Genomic DNA, 25,095 nt, shown 5'->3' with positions numbered 1-25,095 from the left:
ACTCCATATCACAGGGAGCACTCCATAACACAGGGGAGCACTCCATATCACAGGGAGCACTCCATAACACAGGGAGCACTCCATATCACAGGGGAGCACTCCATAACACAGGGGAGCACTCCATAACACAGGGAGCACTCCATAACACAGGGGAGCACTCCATATCACAGGGAGCACTCCATATCACAGGGGAGCACTCCATAACACAGGGAGCACTCCATATCACAGGGGAGCACTCCATATCACAGGGGAGCACTCCATATCACAGGGGAGCACTCCATAACACAGGGGAGCACTCCATATCACAGGGGAGCACTCCATATCACAGGGGAGCACTCCATATCACAGGGGAGCACTCCATATCACAGGGGAGCACTCCATATCACAGGGGAGCACTCCATATCACAGGGGAGCACTCCATATCACAGGGGAGCACTCCATAACACAGGGGAGCACTCCATATCACAGGGGAGCACTCCATATCACAGGGGAGCACTCCATATCACAGGGGAGCACTCCATATCACAGGGAGAACTCCATATCATAGCCAACACTGACGTCATCCTCTTTTACCACTTCACCTAATCTTTCGGTCCTTCTGTAGCACAGTTGGTAGAGCATGGCGCTTGTAACGCCAGGGTAGTGGGTTCGATTCCGGGACCACCCATACGTAGAATGTATGCACACATGACTGTAAGTCGCTTTGGATAAAAGCGTCTGCTAAATGGCATATATTATTATATTATATTATTTCCTAAACATTAGACTACTGTTCTGGCCCTCTTGTTATTTTTAAACGGTCTATTTCACAGCTTCTTTTCTTATTGAATTAAACTCTTGTCCTTTTCTCCCCCCTCAGTGGACCAACGTTAACTTTTGCAGCCACGTTTTCACGACATATTTTCTTTTCCCGTCTCTGTGTATTTGGAGTGAGACAGTCAGGCCCTAAAGCCGAGTCTACACGGTAACACCAGATACACATCATGGAAGAGAAATCTCAATATACACTTAACAGATTTTTTTGATGAATTGTTTTCTCTTCGTTCAACCTGCCTGCCACCCACCAGCCCTTTATCCACACAATATTTAATTATCCTAAACCTGCCCCCCCAGCAGAGGGACTGTGTGTGTGTGTGTGTGTGTGTGTGTGTGTGTGTGTGTGTGTGTGTGTGTGTGTGTGTGTGTGTGTGTGTGTGTGTGTGTGTGTGTGTGTGTGTGTGTGTGTGTGTGTGTGTGTGTGTGTGTGTGTGTTAAGTGACTGTGTGTGTTAAGTGACTGTGTGTGTTAAGTGACTGTGTGTGTTAAGTGACTGTGTGTGTTAAGTGACTGTGTGTGTTAAGTGACTGTGTCTCTATGTGTTAAGTGACTGTGTGTTAAGTGACTGTCTGTGTTAAGTGACTGTGTGTCTGTGTTAAGTGACTGTGTTAAAGTGACTGTGTAGTTAAGGACCTATCTACGTACAGCTCTCGGGGCGATCAGTGAAAGTCCAATCCCCAGCATTGTGGTGTATTATCAACACAGTGAAGACTTCCAAGGCCTCTGGCAGGTTGGAGAACCCAGCCCTGTTGTGCCTGTCTGGGCTAGTCCCTCCACCCTGGTTCCTTACCTGAGGAATTCTGCCTCTTTCAGACTCTTTTCTATCTCCATTGATAACCAGGGCAATAGGCTCCACGCTCATACAAAAGGGAAGTGTATACACACCCTATCCCCTCTCCTCCACCCTCGCCTTCTTTTACTGAAACATAATCAGTAGTCTTTGAGCCAGGGCTTTGGGCTTATGGCTTTCGGGACTTTGTGTCTTTCTACTCTCCTTGAGTCTCCTTTCCTTCCCTTTTAGGAAGTTGTACCCTCATTGAGTCTCCTTTCCTTCCCCTTTTAGGAAGTTGTACCCTCATTGAGTCTCCTTTCCTTCCCCTTTAGGAAGTTGTACCCTCATTGAGTCTCCTTTCCTTCCCCTTTTAGGAAGTTGTACCCTCATTGAGTCTCCTTTCCTTCCCCTTTAGGAAGTTGTACCCTCATTGAGTCTCCTTTCCTTCCATCAGAACCTTTAGCTGCATCCTAAATGACATCCTATTCCATATGTAGTGCAGTATTGACTAGAGGCCTATGTCAAAAGTAGCTGGCCTTGGGCAAAAGTAGTGCACTACAGATGCAGGATTTTAAATTGATCAATCCTTTCCGTTTCTGTGAATTTTCCTGCAAAGCAGAAAATGCAAACTTGTAGTGTATTTGAGTTTTAAAAAGGCCTCTAAAGTTATTAATTTCCACGTTGACATTTCTGACTTGATTAGCCCCTTCTAAATATCTCCATTCATTATAATCCACATGATAATTAACATGTCCTGTTGCTGCAGGATTATTTTCCTGTTGTAGCAAACTGGCTCAAATTCAGATCCTACATCTGTACATAGGTAACAGGTAGCCGTTTGGTACGTAGAATTAGTTGGTATAGTGGCAGCTGGGATGGCTGGCAGCACGCAGAGTTCAGGAGCGTGTGTGTGTGTGTGTGTGTGGATGATTGCGTTATTAACACAGCCCCACCCTGAACTGCTGGGTGTGTAATATATTGTCAAGGAGGAGACAGCTATATTCTGTAGCCTGGAGTGATGAAATGGGCTTGGCAGGAAGTACTATTGCTCACCTGGCTGATGATTAGGCGGGACCATATCAAGAGGCATGAACTTCTTTAGGAAAACAGCCCGATTGTTAGAAACAAACTTGATTATGTTATTATCCAGAGTCACATTGATTTATTTCCCAAGCGATCAAACACCCTATTTTACATACAGCATGTTTTAAAAGGACCGAAGACTGGCAACTGGTAATGCCCCAGTACTCTGAATAACCCCTGTATGACAACTGGTAATGCCCCAGTACTCTGAATAACCCCTGTATGACAACTGGTAATGCCCCAGAGCTCTGAGGGCATTACAACTGGTAATGCCCCAGTACTCTGAATAACCCCTGTATGACAACTGGTAATGCCCCAGTACTCTGAATAACCCCTGTATGACAACTGGTAATGCCCCAGTACTCTGAATACCCCCTGTATGACAACTGGTAATGCCCCAGTACTCTGAATACCCCCTGTATGACAACTGGTAATGCCCCAGTACTCTGAATACCCCCTGTATGACAACTGGTAATGCCCCAGTACTCTGAATACCCCCTGTATGACAACTGGTAATGCCCCAGTACTCTGAATACCCCTGTATGACAACTGGTAATGCCCCAGTACTCTGAATACCCCCTGTATGACAACTGGTAATGCCCCAGAGCTCTGAATACCCCTGTATGACAACTGGTAATGCCCCAGAGCTCTGAATACCCCCTGTATGACAACTGGTAATGCCCCAGAGCTCTGAATACCCCTGTATGACAACTGGTAATGCCCCAGTACTCCGAATACCCCTGTATGACAACTGGTAATGCCCCAGAGCTCTGAGGGCATTACAACTGGTAATGCCCCAGAGCTCTGAATACCCCTGTATGACAACTGGTAATGCCCCAGAACTCTGAATACCCCCTGTATGACAACTGGTAATGCCCCAGAGCTCTGAATACCCCCTGTATGACAACTGGTAATGCCCCAGTACTCTGAATACCCCCTGTATGACAACTGGTAATGCCCCAGAGCTCTGAATACCCCCTGTATGACAACTGGTAATGCCCCAGTACTCTGAATACCCCCTGTATGACAACTGGTAATGCCCCAGAGCTCTGAATACTCTGTACAGAGCTCTGTATGACAGCTTGGGCAGAGGGACAGATGCGGAGGAGGAGAGAGGAAGGGAGGGGAGGAAATACTGTTGTGTTTGGCAGACAGGAAGTACTATTGCTCAAGATGTGGCTGACGGTAGAACATGACAGCAACAAATAAAATCAGTGCATATAAACTACCGTTCAAAAGTTTGGGGTCACTTAGAAATAATAATAATAATAATAATAATAATAATAATAATAATATATGCCATTTAGCAGACGCTTTTATCCAAAGCGACTTACAGTCATGTGTGCATACATTCTACGTATGGGTGGTCCCGGGATCGAACCCACTACCCTGGCGTTACAAGCGCCATGCTCTACCAACTGTGCTACAGAAGGACCGAAAAAAAATGTCCTTGAAAATGTCCTTGAAAGAAAAGCTCATTTTATTTGTCCATTAAAATAACTTCAAATTCATCAGAAATACAGTGTAGACATTGTTAATGTTGTAAATGACTGTTGTAGCTGGAACTGCAGATCTTTAATGGAATATCTACATAGGTGTACAGAGGCCCGTTATCAGCAACCATCACTCCTGTGTTCCAATGGCACGTTGTGTTAGCTAATCCAAGTTTATCATTTTAAAAGGCTAATTGATCATTAGAAAACCCTTTTGCAATTATGTTAGCACAGCTGAAAACTGTTGTCCTGATTTAAAGAAGCAATAAAACTGGCCTTAGACTCGTTGAGTATCTGGAGCATCAGCATTTGTGGGTTCGATGACAGGCCCAAAATGGCTAGAAACAAAAACCTTTCTTCTGAAACTCGTCAGTCTCTTCTTGTTCTGAGAAATGAAGGCTATTTCATGTGAGAAATTGCCAAGAAACTGAAGATCTTGTACAATGAGTGAGAACAGCGCAAACTGGCTCAAACCAGAATAGAACGAGGAGTGGGAGGCCCCGGTGCTCTACTGAGCAAGAGGACAAGTACATTAGTGTATTTAGCTTGAGAAACAGATGCCTCACAAGTCCTCAACTGGCAGCTTCATTAAATAGTACCCGCAAAACACCAGTCTCAACATCAACAGTGAAGAGGCGACCGGGATGCTGGCCTTCTAGGCAGAGTTGCAAAGAAAAAGCCACATCTCAGACTGGCCAATAAAAATAAAAGATTAAGATGGGTAAAAGAGCACAGACACTGGACAGAGGAAGATTGGAAAAAAGTGTTATGGACAGACTAATCTAAGTTTGAGGTGTTTGGATCCCAAAGAAGAACATTCATGAGACGCAGAAAAAATGAAAGGATGGTGGAGGCAATGTGATGGTCTGGGGGTGCTTTGGTGGAGGTAATGTGATGGTCTGGGGGTGCTTTGGTGGAGGCAATGTGATGGTCTAGGGGTGCTTTGGTGGAGGTAATGTGATGGTCTGGGGTGCTTTGGTGGAGGTAATGTGATGGTCTGGGGGTGCTTTGGTGGAGGCAATGTGATGGTCTGGGGGTGCTTTGGTGGAGGCAATGTGATGGTCTGGGGGTGCTTTGGTGGAGGTAATGTGATGGTCTGGGGGTGCTTTGGTGGAGGTAATGTGATGGTCTGGGGGTGCTTTGGTGGAGGCAATGTGATGGTCTGGGGGTGCTTTGGTGGAGGCAATGTGATGGTCTGGGGGTGCTTTGGTGGAGGTAATGTGATGGTCTGGGGGTGCTTTGGTGGAGGCAATGTGATGGTCTGGGGGTGCTTTGGTGGGGGTAAAGTGATGGTCTGGGGGTGCTTTGGTGGAGGCAATGTGATGGTCTGGGGGTGCTTTGGTGGAGGTCATGTGATGGTCTGGGGGTGCTTTGGTGGGGGTAAAGTGATGGTCTGGGGGTGCTTTGGTGGAGGTAATGTGATGGTCTGGGGGTGCTTTGGTGGAGGCAATGTGATGGTCTGGGGGTGCTTTGGTGGAGGTAATGTGATGGTCTGGGGGTGCTTTGGTGGAGGTAAAGTGGGAGATTTGTACTGGGTAAAAGGGATCTTGAACAAGGAAGGCTATCACTCCATTTTGCAACGCCATGCCATACCCTGTGGACGGCGCTTAATTGGAGCCAATTTTCTCCTACAACAGGACAATGACCCAAAGCACAGCTCCAGACTATGTAAGAGCTATTTAGGGAAGAAGCAGTCAGCTGGTATTCTGTCTATAATGGAGTGGCCAGCACTGTCAACGGATCTCAACCCTATTGAGCTGTTATGGGAGCAGCTTGACCGTATGGTAACTATGTAGGGAGCCAGCAGTCAGCTGGTATTCTGTCTATAATGGAGTGGACAGAACAGTCACCAGATCTCAACCCTATTGAGCTGTTGTGGGAGCAGCTTGACCGTATGGTACGTAAGAAGTGCCCATCAAGCCAATCCAACTGGTGGGAGGAGCTTCAGGAAGCATGGGGTGAAATCTCTTCAGATCGCCTCAACAAATTGACAACTAGAATGCCAAATGTCTGCAAGGCTGTAATTGCAGCAAATGGAGGATTCTTTGACGAAAACAAAGATTTTAAAGGACACAATTATTATTTCAATTAAAAATCATTCATTTATAACCTTGACAATGTCTATATTTTCTATTCATTTTTACAACTCATTTCATGGAATGGACCAAAAAAAATGGCTCTCTTTCAAAAACAAGGCCATTTCTAAGTGACCCCAAACTTTTGAACGGTAGTGTCCAGTATTTAGTATGCCAAAATTTCCCGGATGTCGTACTACATTCACCAAAATAGGAAGTATACCAGCAGTGGACGTATTTAGTTGCTGAACAAGGATCCTATTAACACACTTATAAAGAGAACATCCCTGGTCATCCCTACTGCCTCTGATCTGGAGGACTCACTAAACAGAGAACATCCCTGATCATCTCTACTGCCTCTGATCTGGAGGACTCACTAAACAGAGAACATCCCTGGTCATCTCTACTGCCTCTGATCTGGAGGACTCACTAAACAGAGAACATCCCTGGTCATCTCTACTGCCTCTGATCTGGAGGACTCACTAAACAGAGAACATCCCTGATCATCTCTACTGCCTCTGATCTGGTGGACTCACTAAACAGAGAACATCCCTGGTCATCCCTACTGCCTCTGATCTGGAGGACTCACTAAACAGAGAACATCCCTGGGCATCCCTACGGCCTCTGATCTGGAGGACTCACTAAACAGAGAACATCCCTGGTCATCCCTACTGCCTCTGATCTGGAGGACTCACTAAACAGAGAACATCCCTGGTCATCTCTACTGCCTCTGATCTGGAGGACTCACTAAACAGAGAACATCCCTGATCATCTCTACTGCCTCTGATCTGGTGGACTCACTAAACAGAGAACATCCCTGGTCATCCCTACTGCCTCTGATCTGGAGGACTCACTAAACAGAGAACATCCCTGGTCATCCCTACTGCCTCTGATCTGGAGGACTCACTAAACAGAGAACATCCCTGGTCATCCCTACTGCCTCTGATCTGGCTGACTCACTAAACAGAGAACATCCCTGGTCATCTCTACTGCCTCTGATCTGGAGGACTCACTAAACAGAGAACATCCCTGGTCAACCCTACTGCCTCTGATCTGGAGGACTCACTAAACAGAGAACATCCCTGGTCATCTCTACTGCCTCTGATCTGGAGGACTCACTAAACAGAGAACATCCCTGGTCATCCCTACTGCCTCTGATCTGGAGGACTCACTAAACAGAGAACATCCCTGGTCATCTCTACTGCCTCTGATCTGGAGGACTCACTAAACAGAGAACATCCCTGGTCATCTCTACTGCCTCTGATCTGGAGGACTCACTAAACAGAGAACATCCCTGGTCATCTCTACTGCCTCTGATCTGGAGGACTCACTAAACAGAGAACATCCCTGGTCATCCCTACTGCCTCTGATCTGGAGGACTCACTAAACAGAGAACATCCCTGGTCATCCCTACTGCCTCTGATCTGGAGGACTCACTAAACAGAGAACATCCCTGGTCATCTCTACTGCCTCTGATCTGGAGGACTCACTAAACAGAGAACATCCCTGGTCATCTCTACTGCCTCTGATCTGGAGGACTCACTAAACAGAGAACATCCCTGATCATCCCTACTGCCTCTGATCTGGAGGACTCACTAAACAGAGAACATCCCTGGTCATCTCTACTGCCTCTGATCTGGAGGACTCACTAAACAGAGAACATCCCTGATCATCTCTACTGCCTCTGATCTGGAGGACTCACTAAACAGAGAACATCCCTGGTCATCCCTACTGCCTCTGATCTGGAGGACTCACTAAACAGAGAACATCCCTGGGCATCCCTACGGCCTCTGATCTGGAGGACTCACTAAACAGAGAACATCCCTGGTCATCCCTACTGCCTCTGATCTGGAGGACTCACTAAACAGAGAACATCCCTGGTCATCCCTACTGCCTCTGATCTGGAGGACTCACTAAACAGAGAACATCCCTGGTCATCCCTACGGCCTCTGATCTGGAGGACTCACTTAACAGAGAACATCCCTGGTCATCTCTACTGCCTCTGATCTGGAGGACTCACTAAACAGAGAACATCCCTGGTCATCCCTACTGCCTCTGAACTGGAGGACTCACTAAACAGAGAACATCCCTGATCATCTCTACTGCCTCTGATCTGGAGGACTCACTAAACAGAGAACATCCCTGGTCATCTCTACTGCCTCTGATCTGGAGGACTCACTAAACAGAGAACATCCCTGGTCATCCCTACTGCCTCTGATCTGGAGGACTCACTAAACAGAGAACATCCCTGGTCATCCCTACTGACTCTGATCTGGAGGCCTCACTAAACAGAGAACATCCCTGGTCATCCCTACCGTCTCTGATCTGGAGGACTCACTAAACAGAGAACATCTCTGATCATCCCTACTGACTCTGATCTGGAGGACTCACTAAAACACAAATGCTTCATTTGTAAATTATGTCTAAGTGTTGGAGTTTGCCCTTAGCTATTCGTCACTTACATTTTTTTAAAGACAATTGTGCCGTCTGCTTTGTAAGGAATTTGAAATGATTTATACTTTTACTATTGATACTTAAGTATATTTTAGGAATTACAAGTATATTTAAATGCAATACTTTTAGACTTTTACTCAAGTAGTATTTTACTGGGTGAGTCATTTTATATTAAGGTATCTTGACTTTTACTCAAGTATGACAATCGGATACCTTTTTCCACCACTGTTAAAATGTTATGCTTTGCGTTTTATCCATTATTTTTGATGGTAGGCCACTCTGGTAGGCCTACGTTATGATCAAATAGCCACAGAAGCCTACTTGGACACTTTTTATAACTGTAGATTTGTCCCCAGAGAGAACTCCAGTCATATCTTCATTTAATAACCCAATAATTTATTGAAAAACTTTATTGATAAGAGGAGGGAAGTATGGACATTACAGCATAGGACAAAGGCCTCAATGGGATACCTGCTGTGTTTCATACACAAAGCAAGGCCTCAATGGGATACCTGCTGTGTTTCATACACAAAGCAAGGCCTCAATGGGATACCTGCTGTGTTTCATACACAAAGCAAGGCCTCAATGGGATACCTGCTGTGTTTCATACACAAAGCAAGGCCTCAATGGGATATCTGCTGTGTTTCATACACAAAGCAAGGCCTCAATGGGATACCTGCTGTGTTTCATACACAAAGCAAGGCCTCAATGGGATACCTGCTGTGTTTCATACACAAAGCAAGGCCTCAATGGAATACCTGCTGGACTTCATACACAAAGCAAGGCCTCAATGGGATATCTGCTGTGTTTCATACACAAAGCAAGGCCTCAATGGGATACCTGTTGTGTTTCATACACAAAGCAAGGCCTCAATGGGATACCTGCTGTGTTTCATACACAAAGCAAGGCCTCAATGGGTGGGATACCTGCTGTGTTTCATACACAAAGCAAGGCCTCAATGGGTGGGATACCTGCTGTGTTTCATACACAAAGCAAGGCCTCAAATGGGATACCTGCTGTGTTTCATACACAAAGCAAGGCCTCAATGGGATACCTGCTGTGTTTCATACACAAAGCAAGGCCTCAATGGGATACCTGCTGTGTTTCACATACACAAAGCAAGGCCTCAATGGGATACCTGCTGTGTTTCATACACAAAGCAAGGCCTCAATGGGATACCTGCTGTGTTTCATACACAAAGCAAGGCCTCAATGGGATACCTGCTGTGTTTCATAGGAAGAACACAAAGCAAGGCCTCAATGGGATACCTGCTGTGTTTCATACACAAAGCAAGGCCTCAATGGGATACCTGCTGTGTTTCATACACAAAGCAAGGCCTCAATGGGATACCTGCTGTGTTTCATACACAAAGCAATGCAATTGCAGAAATTGTTTGTCGAGATCGGTGTGAAAGAAACTTGACTGGCCAATGATCACTCTAAGTTGCCCGCGTGTGTGGGCACACAGTAGCCCAGGGACTGCAGGTACAGCTCTCAGGAACTGCAGGTACAGCTCCCGGGGACTGCGGGTACAGCTCCCGGGGACTGCGGGGACAGCTCCCGGGGGACTGCGGGGACAGCTCCCGGGGACTGCGGGTACAGCTCCCGGGGACTGCGGGTACAGCTCCCGGGGACTGCGGGGACAGCTCTCGGGGACTGCGGTACAGCTCCCGGGGACTGCGGGTACAGCTCCCGGGGACTGCGGGGACAGCTCTCGGGGACTGCGGGGACAGCTCGGGGACTGCGGGGACAGCCCCGGGGACTGCGGGTACAGCTCCCGGGACTGCGGGTACAGCTCCCGGGGACTGCGGGGGACAGCTCTCGGGACCAGCGGGTATAGCCAGAGGGGAGAGAGAGGACCGGGGACTGCGGGAGGGACAGCTCCAGAGGGACTGGGAGGGGAGACAGCTCCCAGGGAAGCAGAGCGCAGAAGAAATATGAGCTCATTGAGAGAAGCACCAGATTGAACTCAATTTTCTAGAGTTTTCATCCCTTTAGTTAACACTATCGTCGTCTCCCTTTTACTGTGGCAATTATGATCAAATCAATGCAATATTAGCCACTCAATGCAACGTACCGAAACAAATTGAACTATGCAAGAGATTTTCTTGTAGGAAGAACTCATCGGCGTAGGATTCTATTGAGCGTTACTCAGCCCACACTTTACACAGACTGTGGCATGACCAATCACAGCTGCAGTAGTCCTATATGCAAATAGACTATTGCCTTATATGGCTCTGTGCCATTCATTGGAAACTGGACTGTGTTTACAGCATGAGTGGTCATGACTAGATGTGCTTGTTTTGAGATCACAGTGAGAGCTACATGTAGCCATGTGTGCTCGTTTGTTCTTATCCGTTGCTAGTTAGTGAGTTATTAGCCCAGTTATGGATCATTTGTAGTCAGCAATGGGGAAGTGGTTGTTTAAAACGTTTACTGTCACCTGAGCGAGCAGTTTTTCAGAGAAATCAGAAGGAAAATGCACAGGGCTGTCCAAGAGAGGGGAATGTCAGTGAGTTAATTTATGGGGGAGAGGGGGCCAGAGGAGGACCAGAGGGGGAGGGGGCCAGAGGGGAGAGGGAGAGGAGGGGGAGAGGGAGAGGAGGACCAGAGGGAGAGGGAGGACCAGAGGGGGCCAGAGGGGAGAGGGGAGGGGAGAGGAGAGGAGGACCAGAGGGGGCCAGAGGGGGAGAGGAGGACCAGAGGGGAGAGGAGGACCAGAGGGGGGCCAGAGGAGGACCAGAGGGGAGAGGAGGACCAGAGGGGAGAGGGAGGGGGGACCAGAGGGGAGAGGAGGACCAGAGGGAGAGGGAGGGGAGAGGAGGACCAGAGGGGGCCAGAGGGGAGAGGAGGACCAGAGGGGAGAGGGAGAGGAGAGGAGGACCAGAGGGGAGAGGGAGGGGAGAGAGGAGGGGGACCAGAGGGGAGAGGGAGGGGAGAGGAGGACCAGAGGGGGAGAGCACATTTCTAGCCGTCTTTGAAAAGCCAGTCAAGAAAAGGGCTTTTTTGTTGTCTTAAAGGGGCAGTGTTGTATTTTGAATAAGTGAAGTAGCCAATAGGCAGAGAGTAGCATGATTAGTCTGATTCTCCAGTAATGGTATGGGAATAATAATGCATTTTATTTTGTAAAGTGGTTTCTCTTTCAAACACAACAACATTGTCAGTCACCTCCTTGTCTGAAGAACAAGTGGATAAACAGGTTCATGTGAAGCCCTGCATGTTTTTTTTTCTAAAGTCTCATGGAATGTAGCCCTACATTTAACACCACACATTGGCTGCTACTGAAGGCTGAATGACAGAACAGCTATTTCCATGTTAAAATATTATGGGGTGCATTTTCTCCATTGTTTCTGATGGTAGACCACTCTGGTAGGCCCTACATTAGGATCAAATAGCCACAGTAGCCTACCTGGCCACAGTTAAAACTGTAACTTAGTGGGTACAGCCTCAGTGTTCACAGTAAAACTGTAACTTAGTGGGTACAGCCTCAGTGTTCACAGTAAAACTGTAACTTAGTGGGTACAGCCTCAGTGTTCACAGTAAAACTGTAACTTAGTGGGTACAGTCTCAGTGTTCACAGTAAATCTGTAACTTAAAGTGGGTACAGCCTCAGTGTTCACAGTAAAACTGTAACTTAAAGTGGGTACAGCCTCAGTGTTCACAGTAAAACTGTAACTTAGTGGGTACAGCCTCAGTGTTCACAGTAAAACTGTAACTTAAAGTGGGTACAGCCTCAGTGTTCACAGTAAAACTGTAACTTAAAGCAGGTACAGCCTCAGTGTTCACAGTAAAACTGTAACTTAAAGTGGGTACAGCCTCAGTGTTCACAGTAAAACTGTAACTTAAAGTGGGTACAGCCTCAGTGTTCACAGTAAAACTGTAACTTAAAGTGGGTACAGCCTCAGTGTTCACAGTAAAACTGTAACTTAGTGGGTACAGCCTCAGTGTTCACAGTAAAACTGTAACTTAAAGTGGGTACAGCCTCAGTGTTCACAGTAAAACTGTAACTTAAAGTGGGGACAGCCTCAGTGTTCACAGTAAAACTGTAACTTAGTGGGTACAGCCTCAGTGTTCACAGTAAAACTGTAACTTAGTGGGTACAGCCTCAGTGTTCACAGTAAAACTGTAACTTAGTGGGTACAGTCTCAGTGTTCACAGTAAAACTGTAACTTAGTGGGTACAGCCTCAGTGTTCACAGTAAAACTGTAACTTAAAGTGGGTACAGCCTCAGTGTTCACAGTAAAACTGTAACTTAAAGCAGGTACAGCCTCAGTGTTCACAGTAAAACTGTAACTTAAAGTGGGTACAGCCTCAGTGTTCACAGTAAAACTGTAACTTAAAGTGGGTACAGCCTCAGTGTTCACAGTAAAACTGTAACTTAAAGTGGGTACAGCCTCAGTGTTCACAGTAAACACACACTGGAAGCTGCACAGACCTCACTAATGCTCTTGTGGCTGAATTGGAAGCAAGTCCCCGGAGAAATGTTACTGCATCTAACAGAAGCCTTCCCACAACAGTGGAGGCTGTTACAGCAGCAAAGGGAGGGGGGACCAACTCCATATTAATGCCCATGTTTTTGGAATGAGTTGTTGACGATCAGGTGTCCACATATTTTGTGTGTGTGTGTGTGTGTGTGTGTGTGTGTGTGTGTGTGTGTGTGTGTGTGTGTGTGTGTGTGTGTGTGTGTGTGTGTGTGTGTGTGTGTGTGTGTGTGTGTGTGTGTGTGTGTGTGTGTGTGTGTGTGTATATATATGTGTATATATGTGTGTGTGTATATATGTGCGTGTGTATATATGTACGTGTGTATATATGTACATGTGTATATATGTACGTGTGTATATATCTCTATATCTATACATCTATATATATCTATATTTTGTTTTTTACTGCAACGACACACATTCTCAGAGTTTTACCATCTGAACACCATGGGTGCTTCAGCATTTCCAGCAGCCCTTACTCCCGCAGCTATGGAAAGGGGAGTTAGGTTTGAACGTCCGTGTGTGTGTGAGTTTGCTGAGATCCCAAATAGCCACACCCTGAACTCTATCTCAGAGGGATTTGTCTATTTGCTCATGCAATTTACACTACAAAATAACCTATAATTTACACGAGAGAGAGAGAGACCTATATGTGCCTCGTTATGTGTTTGACTATGTAACTAGCTGTCATCAGGTCTCCTCGTGAAAAGACTTTTTTTTAAATACATAATTTATGCCAAGGGACTTCCCTGGGCAAATAAAGATTACATTTGTTTTCACCAGGCAGAATGCATCACTCAATTCCCTGGAAAACAAAGAGCTACTGTTTGTGACTCACCTGAGGTGTATAAAGTGCACTAAACACCCAGTCATGCCTGAGCTTCAACAGTTCATGTAGTGAGTAATAGGTAATAGTAATAGGGAAACCAATCGTTTACTGTTAGCTTAGCGAGCAGTTTTTCTGAGAAATCAGAAGGAAAATGCACAGGGCTGTCCAAGAGAGTAAGGTAGGGAATGTCAGTGAGTTAATTTATGGGGGAGAGGGGCGCCAGAGGAGGACCAGAGGGGGGAGGGGGGCCAGAGGGGAGAGGAGAGGAGGACCAGAGGGGGGAGGGGGCCAGAGGGGAGAGGAGAGGAGGACCAGAGGGGAGGGGGCCAGAGGAGGACCAGAGGGGAGAGGGGGCCAGAGGAGGACCAGAGGGGGAGAGGGGCCAGAGGAGGACCAGAGGGGGAGAGGGGGCCAGAGGAGGACCAGAGGGGAGAGGGGGCCAGAGGAGGACCAGAGGGGAGAGAGGGGCCAGAGGAGGACCAGAGGGGGGAGAGGGGGGCCAGAGGGGAGAGGGAGAGGAGAGGAGGACCAGAGGGGGACCAGAGGGGAGAGGGGGACCAGAGGGGAGAGGAGGACCAGAGGGGGGCCAGAGGGGGACCATAGGGGGCCAGAGGAGGACCAGAGGGGGACCAGAGGAGGACCAGAGGGGGGCCAGAGGGGAGAGGGAGGGGAGAGGAGAGGAGGACCAGAGGGGAGGGGGCCAGAGGAGGACCAGAGGGGGGAGGGAGGCCAGAGGGGAGAGGGAGGGGAGAGGAGAGGAGGACCAGAGGGGAGAGGGAGGGGAGAGGAGGACCGGAGGGGAGAGGAGGACCGGAGGGGAGAGGAGGACCAGAGGGGGGAGGGGGGCCAGAGGGGAGAGGAGAGGAGGACCAGAGGGGAGAGGGAGGGGAGAGGAGGACTGGAGGGGAGAGGAGGACCGGATGGGAGAGGAGGACCGGATGGGAGAGGAGGACCGGAGGGGAGAGGAGGACCAGAGGGGAGAGGAGGACCAGAGGGGAGAGGGAGGACCAGAGGGGAGAGGGAGGGGAGAGGAGGACCAGAGGGGAGAGGGAGGACCAGAGGGGAGAGGGAGGGAGAGAGGAGGACCAGAGGGAGAGGGAGGACCAGAGGGGAGAGGGAGGAGAGGAGGACCAGAGGGGAGAGGGAGGACCAGAGGGGAGAGGGAGGGGGGAGAGGAGGACCAGAGGGGAGGGGGGGGGAGAGGGGAGAGGAGAGGAGGACCAGAGGGGAGGGGGGACCAGAGGGGAGAGGGAGAGGAGGACCAGAGGGGAGAGGGGGCCAGAGGAGGACCAGAGGGGGAGAGGGGCCAGAGGAGGACCAGAGGGGGAGAGGGGGCCAGAGGAGGACCAGAGGGAGAGGGGGCCAGAGGAGGACCAGAGGGGGAGAGGGGCCAGAGGGGAGAGGGAGAGGAGAGGAGGACCAGAGGGGGACCAGAGGGGAGAGGGGACCAGAGGGGAGAGGAGGACCAGAGGGGGACCAGGGGGGGCCAGAGGGGGACCAGAGGGGGGCCAGAGGGGGACCAGAGGAGGACCAGAGGGGGCCAGAGGGGAGAGGAGGGGAGAGGAGAGGAGGACCAGAGGGGAGGGGGCCAGAGGGGGGAGGGAGGCCAGAGGGGAGAGGGAGGGGAGAGGAGAGGAGGACCAGAGGGGAGAGGGAGGGGAGAGGAGGAACCGGAGGGGAGAGGAGGACCGGAGGGGAGAGGAGGACCAGAGGGGGGAGGGGGGCCAGAGGGGAGAGGAGAGGAGGACCAGAGGGGAGAGGGAGGGGAGAGGAGGACCAGAGGGGAGAGGAGGACCAGAGGGGAGAGGAGGACCAGAGGGGAGAGGAGGACCGAGGGGAGAGGAGGACCAGAGGGGAGAGGGGGCCAGAGGAGGATCAGAGGGGGAAGGGGGGCCAGAGGGGAGAGGGGAGGGGAGCCAGAGGGGAGAGGAGAGGAGGACCAGAGGGGAGAGGGAGGGGAGAGGAGGACCGGAGGGGAGAGGAGGACCGGAGGGGAGAGGAGGACCGGAGGGGAGAGGAGGACCAGAGGGGAGAGGAGGACCAGAGGGGAGAGGAGGACCGGAGGGGAGAGGAGGACCAGAGGGGAGAGGAGGACCAGAGGGGAGAGGAGGACCAGAGGGGAGAGGAGGACCAGAGGGGAGAGGAGGACCAGAGGGGAGAGGAGGACCAGAGGGGAGAGGAGGACCAGAGGGGAGAGGGGGGCCAGAGGAGGACCAGAGGGGAGAGGAGGACCGGAGGGGAGAGGGAGGGGAGAGGAGGACCAGAGGGGAGAGGGAGGGGAGAGGAGGACCAGAGGGGAGAGGGAGGGGAGAGGAGGACCAGAGGGGAGAGGGAGGGGAGAAGAGGACCAAAGGGGAGAGGGAGAGGAGGACCAGAGGGGATAGGGGGACCAGAGAGGAGAGGAGGACCAGAGGGGAGGGGAGCCAGAGGGGAGAGGGAGGGGAGAGGAGGACCAGAGGGGAGAGGGAGAGGAGGACCAGAGGGGAGCCAGAGGGGAGAGGAAGGGGAGAGGAGGACCGGAGGGGAGAGGACCAGAGGGGAGCCAGAGGGGAGAGGAAGGGGAGAGGAGGACCGGAGGGGAGAGGAGGACCGGAGGGGAGAGGAGGACCGGAGGGGAGAGGAGGACCGGAGGGGAGAGGGAGGGGAGAGGAGGACCAGAGGGGAGAGGGAGGGGAGAGGAGGACCAGAGGGGAGAGGGAGGGGAGAAGAGGACCAAAGGGGAGAGGGAGAGGAGGACCAGAGGGGAGAGGGGGACCAGAGAGGAGAGGAGGACCAGAGGGGAGGGGAGCCAGAGGGGAGAGGGAGGGGAGAGGAGGACCAGAGGGGAGAGGGAGAGGAGGACCAGAGGGGAGCCAGAGGGGAGAGGAAGGGGAGAGGAGGACCGGAGGGGAGAGGAGGACCAGAGGGGAGAGGAAGGGGAGAGGAGGACCGGAGGGGAGAGGAGGACCGGAGGGGAGAGGAGGACCGGAGGGGAGAGGAGGAGCGGAGGGGAGAGGAGGACCGGAGGGGAGAGGAGGACCAGAGGGAGAGGGAGGGAGAGGAGGACCGGAGGGGAGAGGGAGGACCAGAGGGGAGAGGGGGCCAGAGGAGGATCAGAGGGGGAGGGGGGCCAGAGGGGAGAGGGGAGGGGAACCAGAGGGGAGAGGAGAGGAGGACCAGAGGGGAGAGGGAGGGAGAGGAGGACTGGAGGGGAGAGGAGGACTGGAGGGAGAGGAGGACCAGAGGGGAGAGGGGGCCAGAGGAGGATCAGAGGGGGAGGGGGCCAGAGGGGAGAGGGGAGGGAGCCAGAGGGGAGAGGGAGAGGAGGACCAGAGGGGAGAGGGAGGGGAGAGGAGGACCAGAGGGGAGAGGGAGGGGAGAGGAGGACCGGAGGGGAGAGGAGGACCGGAGGGAGAGGAGGACCGGAGGGGAGAGGAGGACCGGAGGGGAGAGGAGGACCGGAGGGGAGAGGGAGGGGAGAGGAGGACCAGAGGGGAGAGGGAGGGGAGAGGAGGACCAGAGGGGAGAGGGAGGGAGAGGAGGACCAGAGGGGAGAGGGAGGGAGAAGAGGACCAAAGGGGAGAGGGAGAGGAGGACCAGAGGGGAGCCAGAGGGGAGAGGAAGGGAGAGGAGGACCAGAGGGGAGAGGGAGAGGAGGACCAGAGGGAGGGGAGCCAGAGGGGAGAGGGAGGGGAGAGGAGGACCAGAGGGAGAGGGAGAGGAGGACCAGAGGGGAGCCAGAGGGGAGAGGAAGGGGAGAGGAGGACCGGAGGGGAGAGGAGGACCAGAGGGGAGCCAGAGGGGAGAGGAAGGGGAGAGGAGGACCGGAGGGGAGAGGGAGGACCGGAGGGGAGAGGAGGACCAGAGGGGAGAGGAGGACCAGAGGGGAGAGGAGGACCAGAGGGGAGCCAGAGGGGAGAGAGGCAGGGGAGAGGAGGACCGGAGGGGAGAGGAGGACCAGAGGGGAGAGGAGGACCAGAGGGGAGAGGAGGACCAGAGGGGAGCCAGAGGGGAGAGGAAGGGGGAGAGGAAGGGGAGAGGAGGACCGGAGGGGAGCCAGAGGGGAGAGGAAGGGGAGAGGGAGGACCGGAGGGGAGAGGAGGACCGGAGGGGAGAGGAGGACCAGAGGGGAGAGGAGGACCAGAGGGAGAGGGAGGACCAGAGGGGAGAGGGAGGGGAGCCAGAGGGGAGAGGGAGGGGGAGAGGAGGACCAGAGGGGAAGAGGAGGACCAGAGGGGAAGAGGAGGACCAGAGGGGAAAGGGGGACCAGAGGGGGACCAGAGGGGAGAGGGGACCAGAGGGGAGAGGGACCAGAGGGGAGAGGAGGACCAGAGGGGAGAGGGAGGGGAGCCAGAGGGGAGAGGGAGGGGAGCCAGAGGGGAGAGGGAGGGGAGAGGAGGACCAGAGGGGAAGAGGAGGACCAGAGGGGAGAGGGAGGGGAGAGGAGGACCAGAGGGGAGAGGAGGACCAGAGGGGAGAGATGTGGGAAAGGGAGGAATATATAATGCACTTCTTTTGACACATGGGTCATTGTCAAAAGTAGTGGTCCTTCTGTAGCTCAATTGGTAGAGCATGGCGCTTGTAACGCCAGGGTAGTGGGTCTCGATTCCCGGACCACCCATACGTAGAATGTATGCACACATGACTGTAAGTCGCTTTGGATAAAAGCGTCTGCTAAATGGCATATATTATTATTATTATTATTATTATTATTAGTGTACTGTGAAGGTAATAGGCCACCATTTGGTACTGTGAAGGTTATTGGCCACCATTTGGTACTGTGAAGGTGATAGGCCACCATTTGGTACTGTGAAGGTAATTGACCACCATTTGGTACTGTGAAGGTAATTGGCCACCATTTGGTACTGTGAAGGTAATAGGCCACCAGTTGGTACTGTGAAGGTAATAGGCCACCAGTTGGTACTGTGAAGGTAATAGGCCACCAGTTGGTACTGTGAAGGTAATAGGCCACCAGTTGGTACTGTGAAGGTAATAGGCCACCATTTGGTACTGTGAAGGTAATAGGCCACCATTTGGCACACAGTCCAAGTATCACAATGGCAGTTACTGGCAGACGTTAATACCTTGAAGAGCTGTTATTAAATCTGTGTGCACTAGAATCTAGATAGTGATTGATAGACATACTGTGTAAAGTGTACTGTGAACGATAGATCTCCACTGAATAGAGGGCAGTGCCAACATCCTGTCATTTTAAAGAATGAGGCTCTTGTCAAAATTAGTGCTCTATGTGGGAATATGGTGCCTTTGGGATGCAGACTCTACTGGGTTAGTAGGGCTCTGTTTACCTCTCAGACTCTACAGGGTTAGTAGGGCTCTGTTTACCTCTCAGACTCTACAGGGTTAGTAGGGCTCTGTTTACCTCTCAGACTCTACAGGGTTAGTAGGGCTCTGTTTACCTCTCAGACTATACAGGTTTAGTAAGGCTCTGTTTACCTCTCAGACTACAGGGTTAGTAGGGCTCTGTTTACCTCTCAGACTCTACAGGGTTAGTAGGGCTCTGTTTACCTCTCAGACTCTACAGGGTTAGTAAGGCTCTGTTTACCTCTGACTCTACAGGGTTAGTAAGGCTCTGTTTACCTCTCAGACTCTACAGGGTTAGTAGGGCTCTGTTTACCTCTGACTCTACAGGGTTAGTAGGGCTCTGTTTACCTCTCAGACTCTACAGGGTTAGTAGGGCTCTGTTTACCTCTCAGACTCTACAGGGTTAGTAGGGCTCTGTTTACCTCTCAGACTCTACAGGGTTAGTAGGGCTCTGTTTACCTCTCAGACTCTACAGGGTTAGTAGGGCTCTGTTTACCTCTCAGACTCTACAGGGTTAGTAAGGCTCTGTTTACCTCTCAGACTCTACAGGGTTAGTAAGGCTCTGTTTACCTCTCAGACTCTACAGGGTTAGTAGGGCTCTGTTTACCTCTCAGACTCTACAGGGTTAGTAGGGCTCTGTTTACCTCTCAGACTCTACAGGGTTAGTAAGGCTCTGTTTACCTCTCAGACTCTACAGGCCTAGCTGTTTAAAGATATACCTTCAGGGCCTTTTTCATTGAGAGAGCAAGCGAGAGAAAGAGATAAATATTTACTTAAAATTGCAAGAGAAGGAAACTGGCAAGGAAAATAAGTTGGAGGAAGAAATATGCTGTGGCCAGGTGGCATGTAAGCCTAGTAAACAGATTGCACATTCAGTAAAGTATGTGCCCTGGATTACTGCAACTCGCTGTTGGCTGGGCTCCCTGCCTGTGCCATTAAACCCCTACAACTCATCCAGAACGCTGCAGCCCGTCTGGTGTTCAACCTTCCCAAGTTCTCTCACGTCACCCTGCTCCTCCGCTCTCTCCACTGGCTTCCAGTTGAAGCTCGCATCCGCTACAAGACCATGGTGCTTGCCTACGGAGCTGTGAGGGGAACGGCACCTCAGTACCTCCAGGCTCTGATCAGGCCCTACACCCAAACAAGGGCACTGCGTTCATCCACCTCTGACCTGCTCGCCTCCCTACCACTGAGGAAGTACAGTTCCCGCTCAGCCCAGTCAAAACTGTTCGCTGCTCTGGCCCCCCCAATGGTGGAACAAAATCCCTCACGACGCCAGGACAGCGGAGTCAATCACCACCTTCCGGAGACACCTGAAACCCCACCTCTTTAAGGAATACCTAGGATAGGATAAAGTAATCCTTCTCACCCCCCCCCCTTAAAAGATTTAGATGCACTATTGTAAAGTGGCTGTTCCACTGGATGTCATAAGGTGAATGCACCAATTTGTAAGTCACTCTGGATAAGAGCGTCTGCTAAATGACTTAAATGTCAAATGTAAATGTAGTAGCTAGGTTAGTGACAGACTGTTGTACTGTTATGGGCTAGTGACAGACTGTTGTACTGTTATGGGCTAGTGACAGACTGTTGTACTGTTATGGGCTAGTGACAGACTGTTGTACTGTTATGGGCTAGTGACAGACTGTTGTACTGTTATGGGCTAGTGACAGACTGTTGTACTGTTATGGGCTAGTGACAGACTGTTGTACTGTTATGGGCTAGTGACAGACTGTTGTACTGTTATGGGCTAGTGACAGACTGTTGTACTGTTATGGGCTAGTGACAGACTGTTGTACTGTTATGGGCTAGTGACAGACTGTTGTACTGTTATGGGCTAGTGACAGACTGTTATACTGTTATGGGTTAGTGACAGACTGTTATACTTTTCAAATCAAATGTATTTATAAAGCCCTTCGTACATCAGCTGATATCTCAAAGTGCTGTACAGAAACCCAGCCTAAAACCCCAAACAGCAAGCAATGCAGGTGTAGAAGCATGGTGGCTAGGAAAAACTCCTTAGAAAGGCCAAAACCTAGGAAGAAACCTAGAGAGGAACCAGGCTATGTGGGGTGGCCAGTCCTCTTCTGGCTGTGCCGGGTGGAGATTATAACAGAATATGGCCAAGATGTTCAAATGTTCATAAATGACCAGCAGGGTCGAATAATAACAAGGCAGAACAGTTGAAACTGGAGCAGCAGCACAGTCAGGTGGACCGGGGACAGCAAGGAGTCATCATGTCAGGTAGTCCTGGGGCACGGTCCTAGGGCTCAGGTCCTCCGAGAGAGAGAGAGAAAGAAAGAGAGAATTAGAGAGAGCATATGTGCGGTGGCCAGTCCTGTTCTGGCTGTGTGTGTTTCAGGAGGGGAGGAGAGGGTGTGTTCTGATAACCTTTCTGTGTTTCCAAGAGAGGAGGAGAGGGTGTGTTCTGATAATGTTGTTCTGTGTTTCCAGGAGAGGAGGAGAGGGTGTGTTCTGATAACCTTTCTGTGTTTCCAGTAGAGGAGGAGAGGGTGTGTTCTGATAACCTTTCTGTGTTTCCAGGAGAGGAGGAGAGGGTGTGTTCTGATAATGTTGTTTCTGTGTTTCCAGGAGAGAAGGAGAGGGTGTGTTCTGATAATGTTGTTTCAGGAGGGGAGGAGAGGGTGTGTTCTGATAATGTTGTTTCTGTGTTTCCAGGAGAGAAGGAGAGGGTGTGTTCTGATAACCTTTCTGTGTTTCCAAGAGAGGAGGAGAGGGTGTGTTCTGATAATGTTGTTCTGTGTTTCCAGGAGAGAAGGAGAGGGTGTGTTCTGATAATGTTGTTTCAGGAGGGGAGGAGAGGGTGTGTTCTCATAACCTTTCTGTGTTTCCAGGAGAGAAGGAGAGGGTGTGTTCTGATAATGTTGTTCTGTGGTTTCAAGAGAGAAGGAGAGGGTGTGTTCTGATAATGTTGTTTCTGTGTTTCCAGGAGAGAAGGAGAGGGTGTGTTCTGATAACCTTTCTGTGGTTTCAGGAGAGGGTGTGTTCTGATAACCTTTCTGTGTTTCCAGTAGAGGAGGAGAGGGTGTGTTCTGATAACCTTTCTGTGGTTTCAGGAGAGGAGGAGAGGGTGTGTTCTGATAACCTCTCTGTGTTTCCAGGAGAGAAGGAGAGGGTGTGTTCTGATAATGTTGTTTCTGTGGTTTCAGGAGAGAAGGAGAGGGTGTGTTCTGATAATGTTGTTTCTGTGGTTTCAGGAGAGAAGGAGAGGGTGTGTTCTGATAATGTTGTTTCTGTGGTTTCAGGAGAGGAGGAGAGGGTGTGTTCTGCTAACCTTTCTGTGTTTCCAGGAGAGAAGGAGAGGGTGTGTTCTGATAATGTTGTTTCTGTGGTTTCAGGAGAGAAGGAGAGGGTGTGTTCTGATAATGTTGTTTCTGTGTTTCCAGGAGAGAAGGAGAGGGTGTGTTCTGCTAACCTTTCTGTGTTTCCAGGAGAGGAGGAGAGGGTGTGTTCTGATAATGTTGTTCTGTGTTTCCATGATGTTGTTCTGTGTTTCCAGGAGAGAAGGAGAGGGTGTGTTCTGATAATGTTGTTTCTGTGTTTCCAGGAGAGAAGGAGAGGGTGTGTTCTGATAATGTTTTTCTGTGTTTCCAGGAGAGGAGGAGAGGGTGTGTTCTGATAATGTTGTTCTGTGGTTCCAGGAGAGAAGGAGAGGGTGTGTTCTGATAATGTTGTTCTGTGGTTTCATGTTGTTCTGTGTTTCCAGGAGAGGAGGAGAAGGTGTGTGTTCTGATAATGTTGTTTCTGTGTTTCCAGTAGAGGAGGAGAGGGTGTGTTCTGATAATGTTGTTTCTGTGTTTCCAGTAGAGGAGGAGAGGGTGTGTTCTGATAATGTTGTTTCTGTGTTTCCAGGAGAGGAGGAGAGGGTGTGTTCTGATAATGTTGTTCTGTGTTTCCAGGAGAGGAGGAGAGGGTGTGTTCTGATAATGTTGTTCTGTGTTTCCAGGAGAGGAGGAGAGGGTGTGTTCTGATAATGTTGTTCTGTGTTTCAGTAGAGGAGGAGAGGGTGTGCGTGTGTTCTGATAACCTCTCTGTGTTTCCAGGAGAGGAGGAGAAGGTGTGCGTGTGTTCTGATAATGTTGTTTCTGTGTTTCCAGTAGAGGAGGAGAGGGTGTGTTCTGATAATGTTGTTTCTGTGTTTCCAGTAGAGGAGGAGAGGGTGTGTTCTGATAATGTTGTTTCTGTGGTTCCAGGAGAGAAGGAGAGGGTGTGTTCTGATAACCTTTCTGTGTTTCCAGGAGAGAAGGAGAGGGTGTGTTCTGATAACCTCTCTGTGTTTCCAGGAGAGGAGGAGAAGGTGTGCGTGTGTTCTGATAATGTTGTTTCTGTGTTTCCAGTAGAGGAGGAGAGGGTGTGTTCTGATAACCTTTCTGTGTTTCCAGGAGAGAAGGAGAGGGTGTGTTCTGATAACCTCTCTGTGTTTCCAGTAGAGGAGGAGAGGGTGTGTTCTGATAACCTCTCTGTGTTTCCAGTAGAGGAGGAGAGGGTGTGTTCTGATAACCTCTCTGTGTTTCCAGGAGAGGAGGAGAGGGTGTGTTCTGATAACCTCTCTGTGTTTCCAGTAGAGGAGGAGAGGGTGTGTTCTGATAACCTCTCTGTGTTTCCAGGAGAGAAGGAGAGGGTGTGTTCTGATAACCTCTCTGTGTTTCAGGAGAGGAGGAGAGGGTGTGTTCTGATAACCTCTCTGTGTTTCAGGAGAGAAGGAGAGGGTGTGCGTGTGTTCTGGGACCGGCTAAGGGAACCCTCGTTCTTGTCTAAATGGAACCCGTTCGCTACAGACTACCCGTTCACCACCTTTACCTACCACCCTGTCAGGAACATAGACCACAGGTTCACTGCTCTCTGTGAGGTGAGTATCCTACCACATTACCCTCCTACCACATTACCACCCTGTCAGGAACATATTACCACCCTACCACCCTGTCAGGAACATATTACCACCCTACCACCCTGTCAGGAACATAGACCACAGGTTCACTGCTCTCTGTGAGGTGAGTATCCTACCACATTACCATCCTACCACACTACCACCCTGTCAGGAACATAGACCACAGGTTCACTGCTCTCTGTGAGGTGAGTATCCTACCACATTACCATCCTACCACACTACCACCCTGTCAGGAACATAGACCACAGGTTCACTGCTCTCTGTGAGGTGAGTATCCTACCACATTACCATCCTACCACACTACCACCCTGTCAGGAACATAGACCACAGGTTCACTGCTCTCTGTGAGGTGAGTATCCTACCACATTACCCTCCTACCACATTACCCTCCTTACCACATTACCATCCTTACCACCCTACCACATTACCATCCTTACCACATTACCATCCTTACCACACTACCACCTTACCATCCTACCACATTACCATCCTACCACATTACCCTCCTTACCACATTACCATCCTTACCACCCTACCACATTACCATCCTTACGCTTTTATCCAAAGCGACTTACAGTCATGTGTGCATACATTCTACGTATGGGTGGTCCCGGGAATCGAACCCACTACCCTGGCGTTACAAGCGCCATGCTCTACCAACTGAGCTACAGAAGGACCAATCCTTACCACACTACCACCCTACCATCTTACCATCCTTACCACACTACCACCCTACCATCCTTACCACACTACCACCCTACCATCTTACCATCCTTACCACACTACCACCCTACCTTATCTCAGTTCACTGGTCACGATGGCAACACCCATCCGTAGCACGTGCTCCAGCAGGTGTATCTCACTGATCATCCCTAAAGCCAACACC

The 25,095-nt window shown here is 50.5% G+C and overlaps 1 protein-coding gene and 1 long non-coding RNA gene across 2 annotated transcripts in view; one reads left to right on the top strand and one right to left on the bottom strand.

Annotated features, from left to right (window-relative positions):
• LOC127920437 (tumor protein p63-regulated gene 1-like protein) overlaps positions 1–25,095 on the top strand; it is an 80,212-nt gene that overhangs the window by 41,114 nt on the left and 14,003 nt on the right. The window contains exon 5 of the mRNA XM_052504518.1: positions 24,017–24,170. Coding sequence (XP_052360478.1) covers positions 24,017–24,170 — 154 coding nt within the window. The remainder of the gene's footprint in view (positions 1–24,016; positions 24,171–25,095) is intronic.
• Positions 9,133–10,063, bottom strand: LOC127920439 (uncharacterized). Its single transcript, XR_008106294.1, has 4 exons — positions 9,962–10,063; positions 9,832–9,913; positions 9,707–9,788; positions 9,133–9,410 (listed from the first exon to the last, which is right to left on the bottom strand). It is a non-coding gene; the product is annotated as an uncharacterized LOC127920439 (long non-coding RNA).

Source organism: Oncorhynchus keta, unplaced genomic scaffold (assembly GCF_023373465.1).
Source record: "Oncorhynchus keta strain PuntledgeMale-10-30-2019 unplaced genomic scaffold, Oket_V2 Un_contig_1954_pilon_pilon, whole genome shotgun sequence".
Lineage (NCBI taxonomy): Eukaryota > Metazoa > Chordata > Actinopteri > Salmoniformes > Salmonidae > Oncorhynchus > Oncorhynchus keta.
The sequence above is the reverse complement of the archived record's forward strand: the minus strand, read 5'-3'. Positions and strand labels throughout refer to the sequence as shown.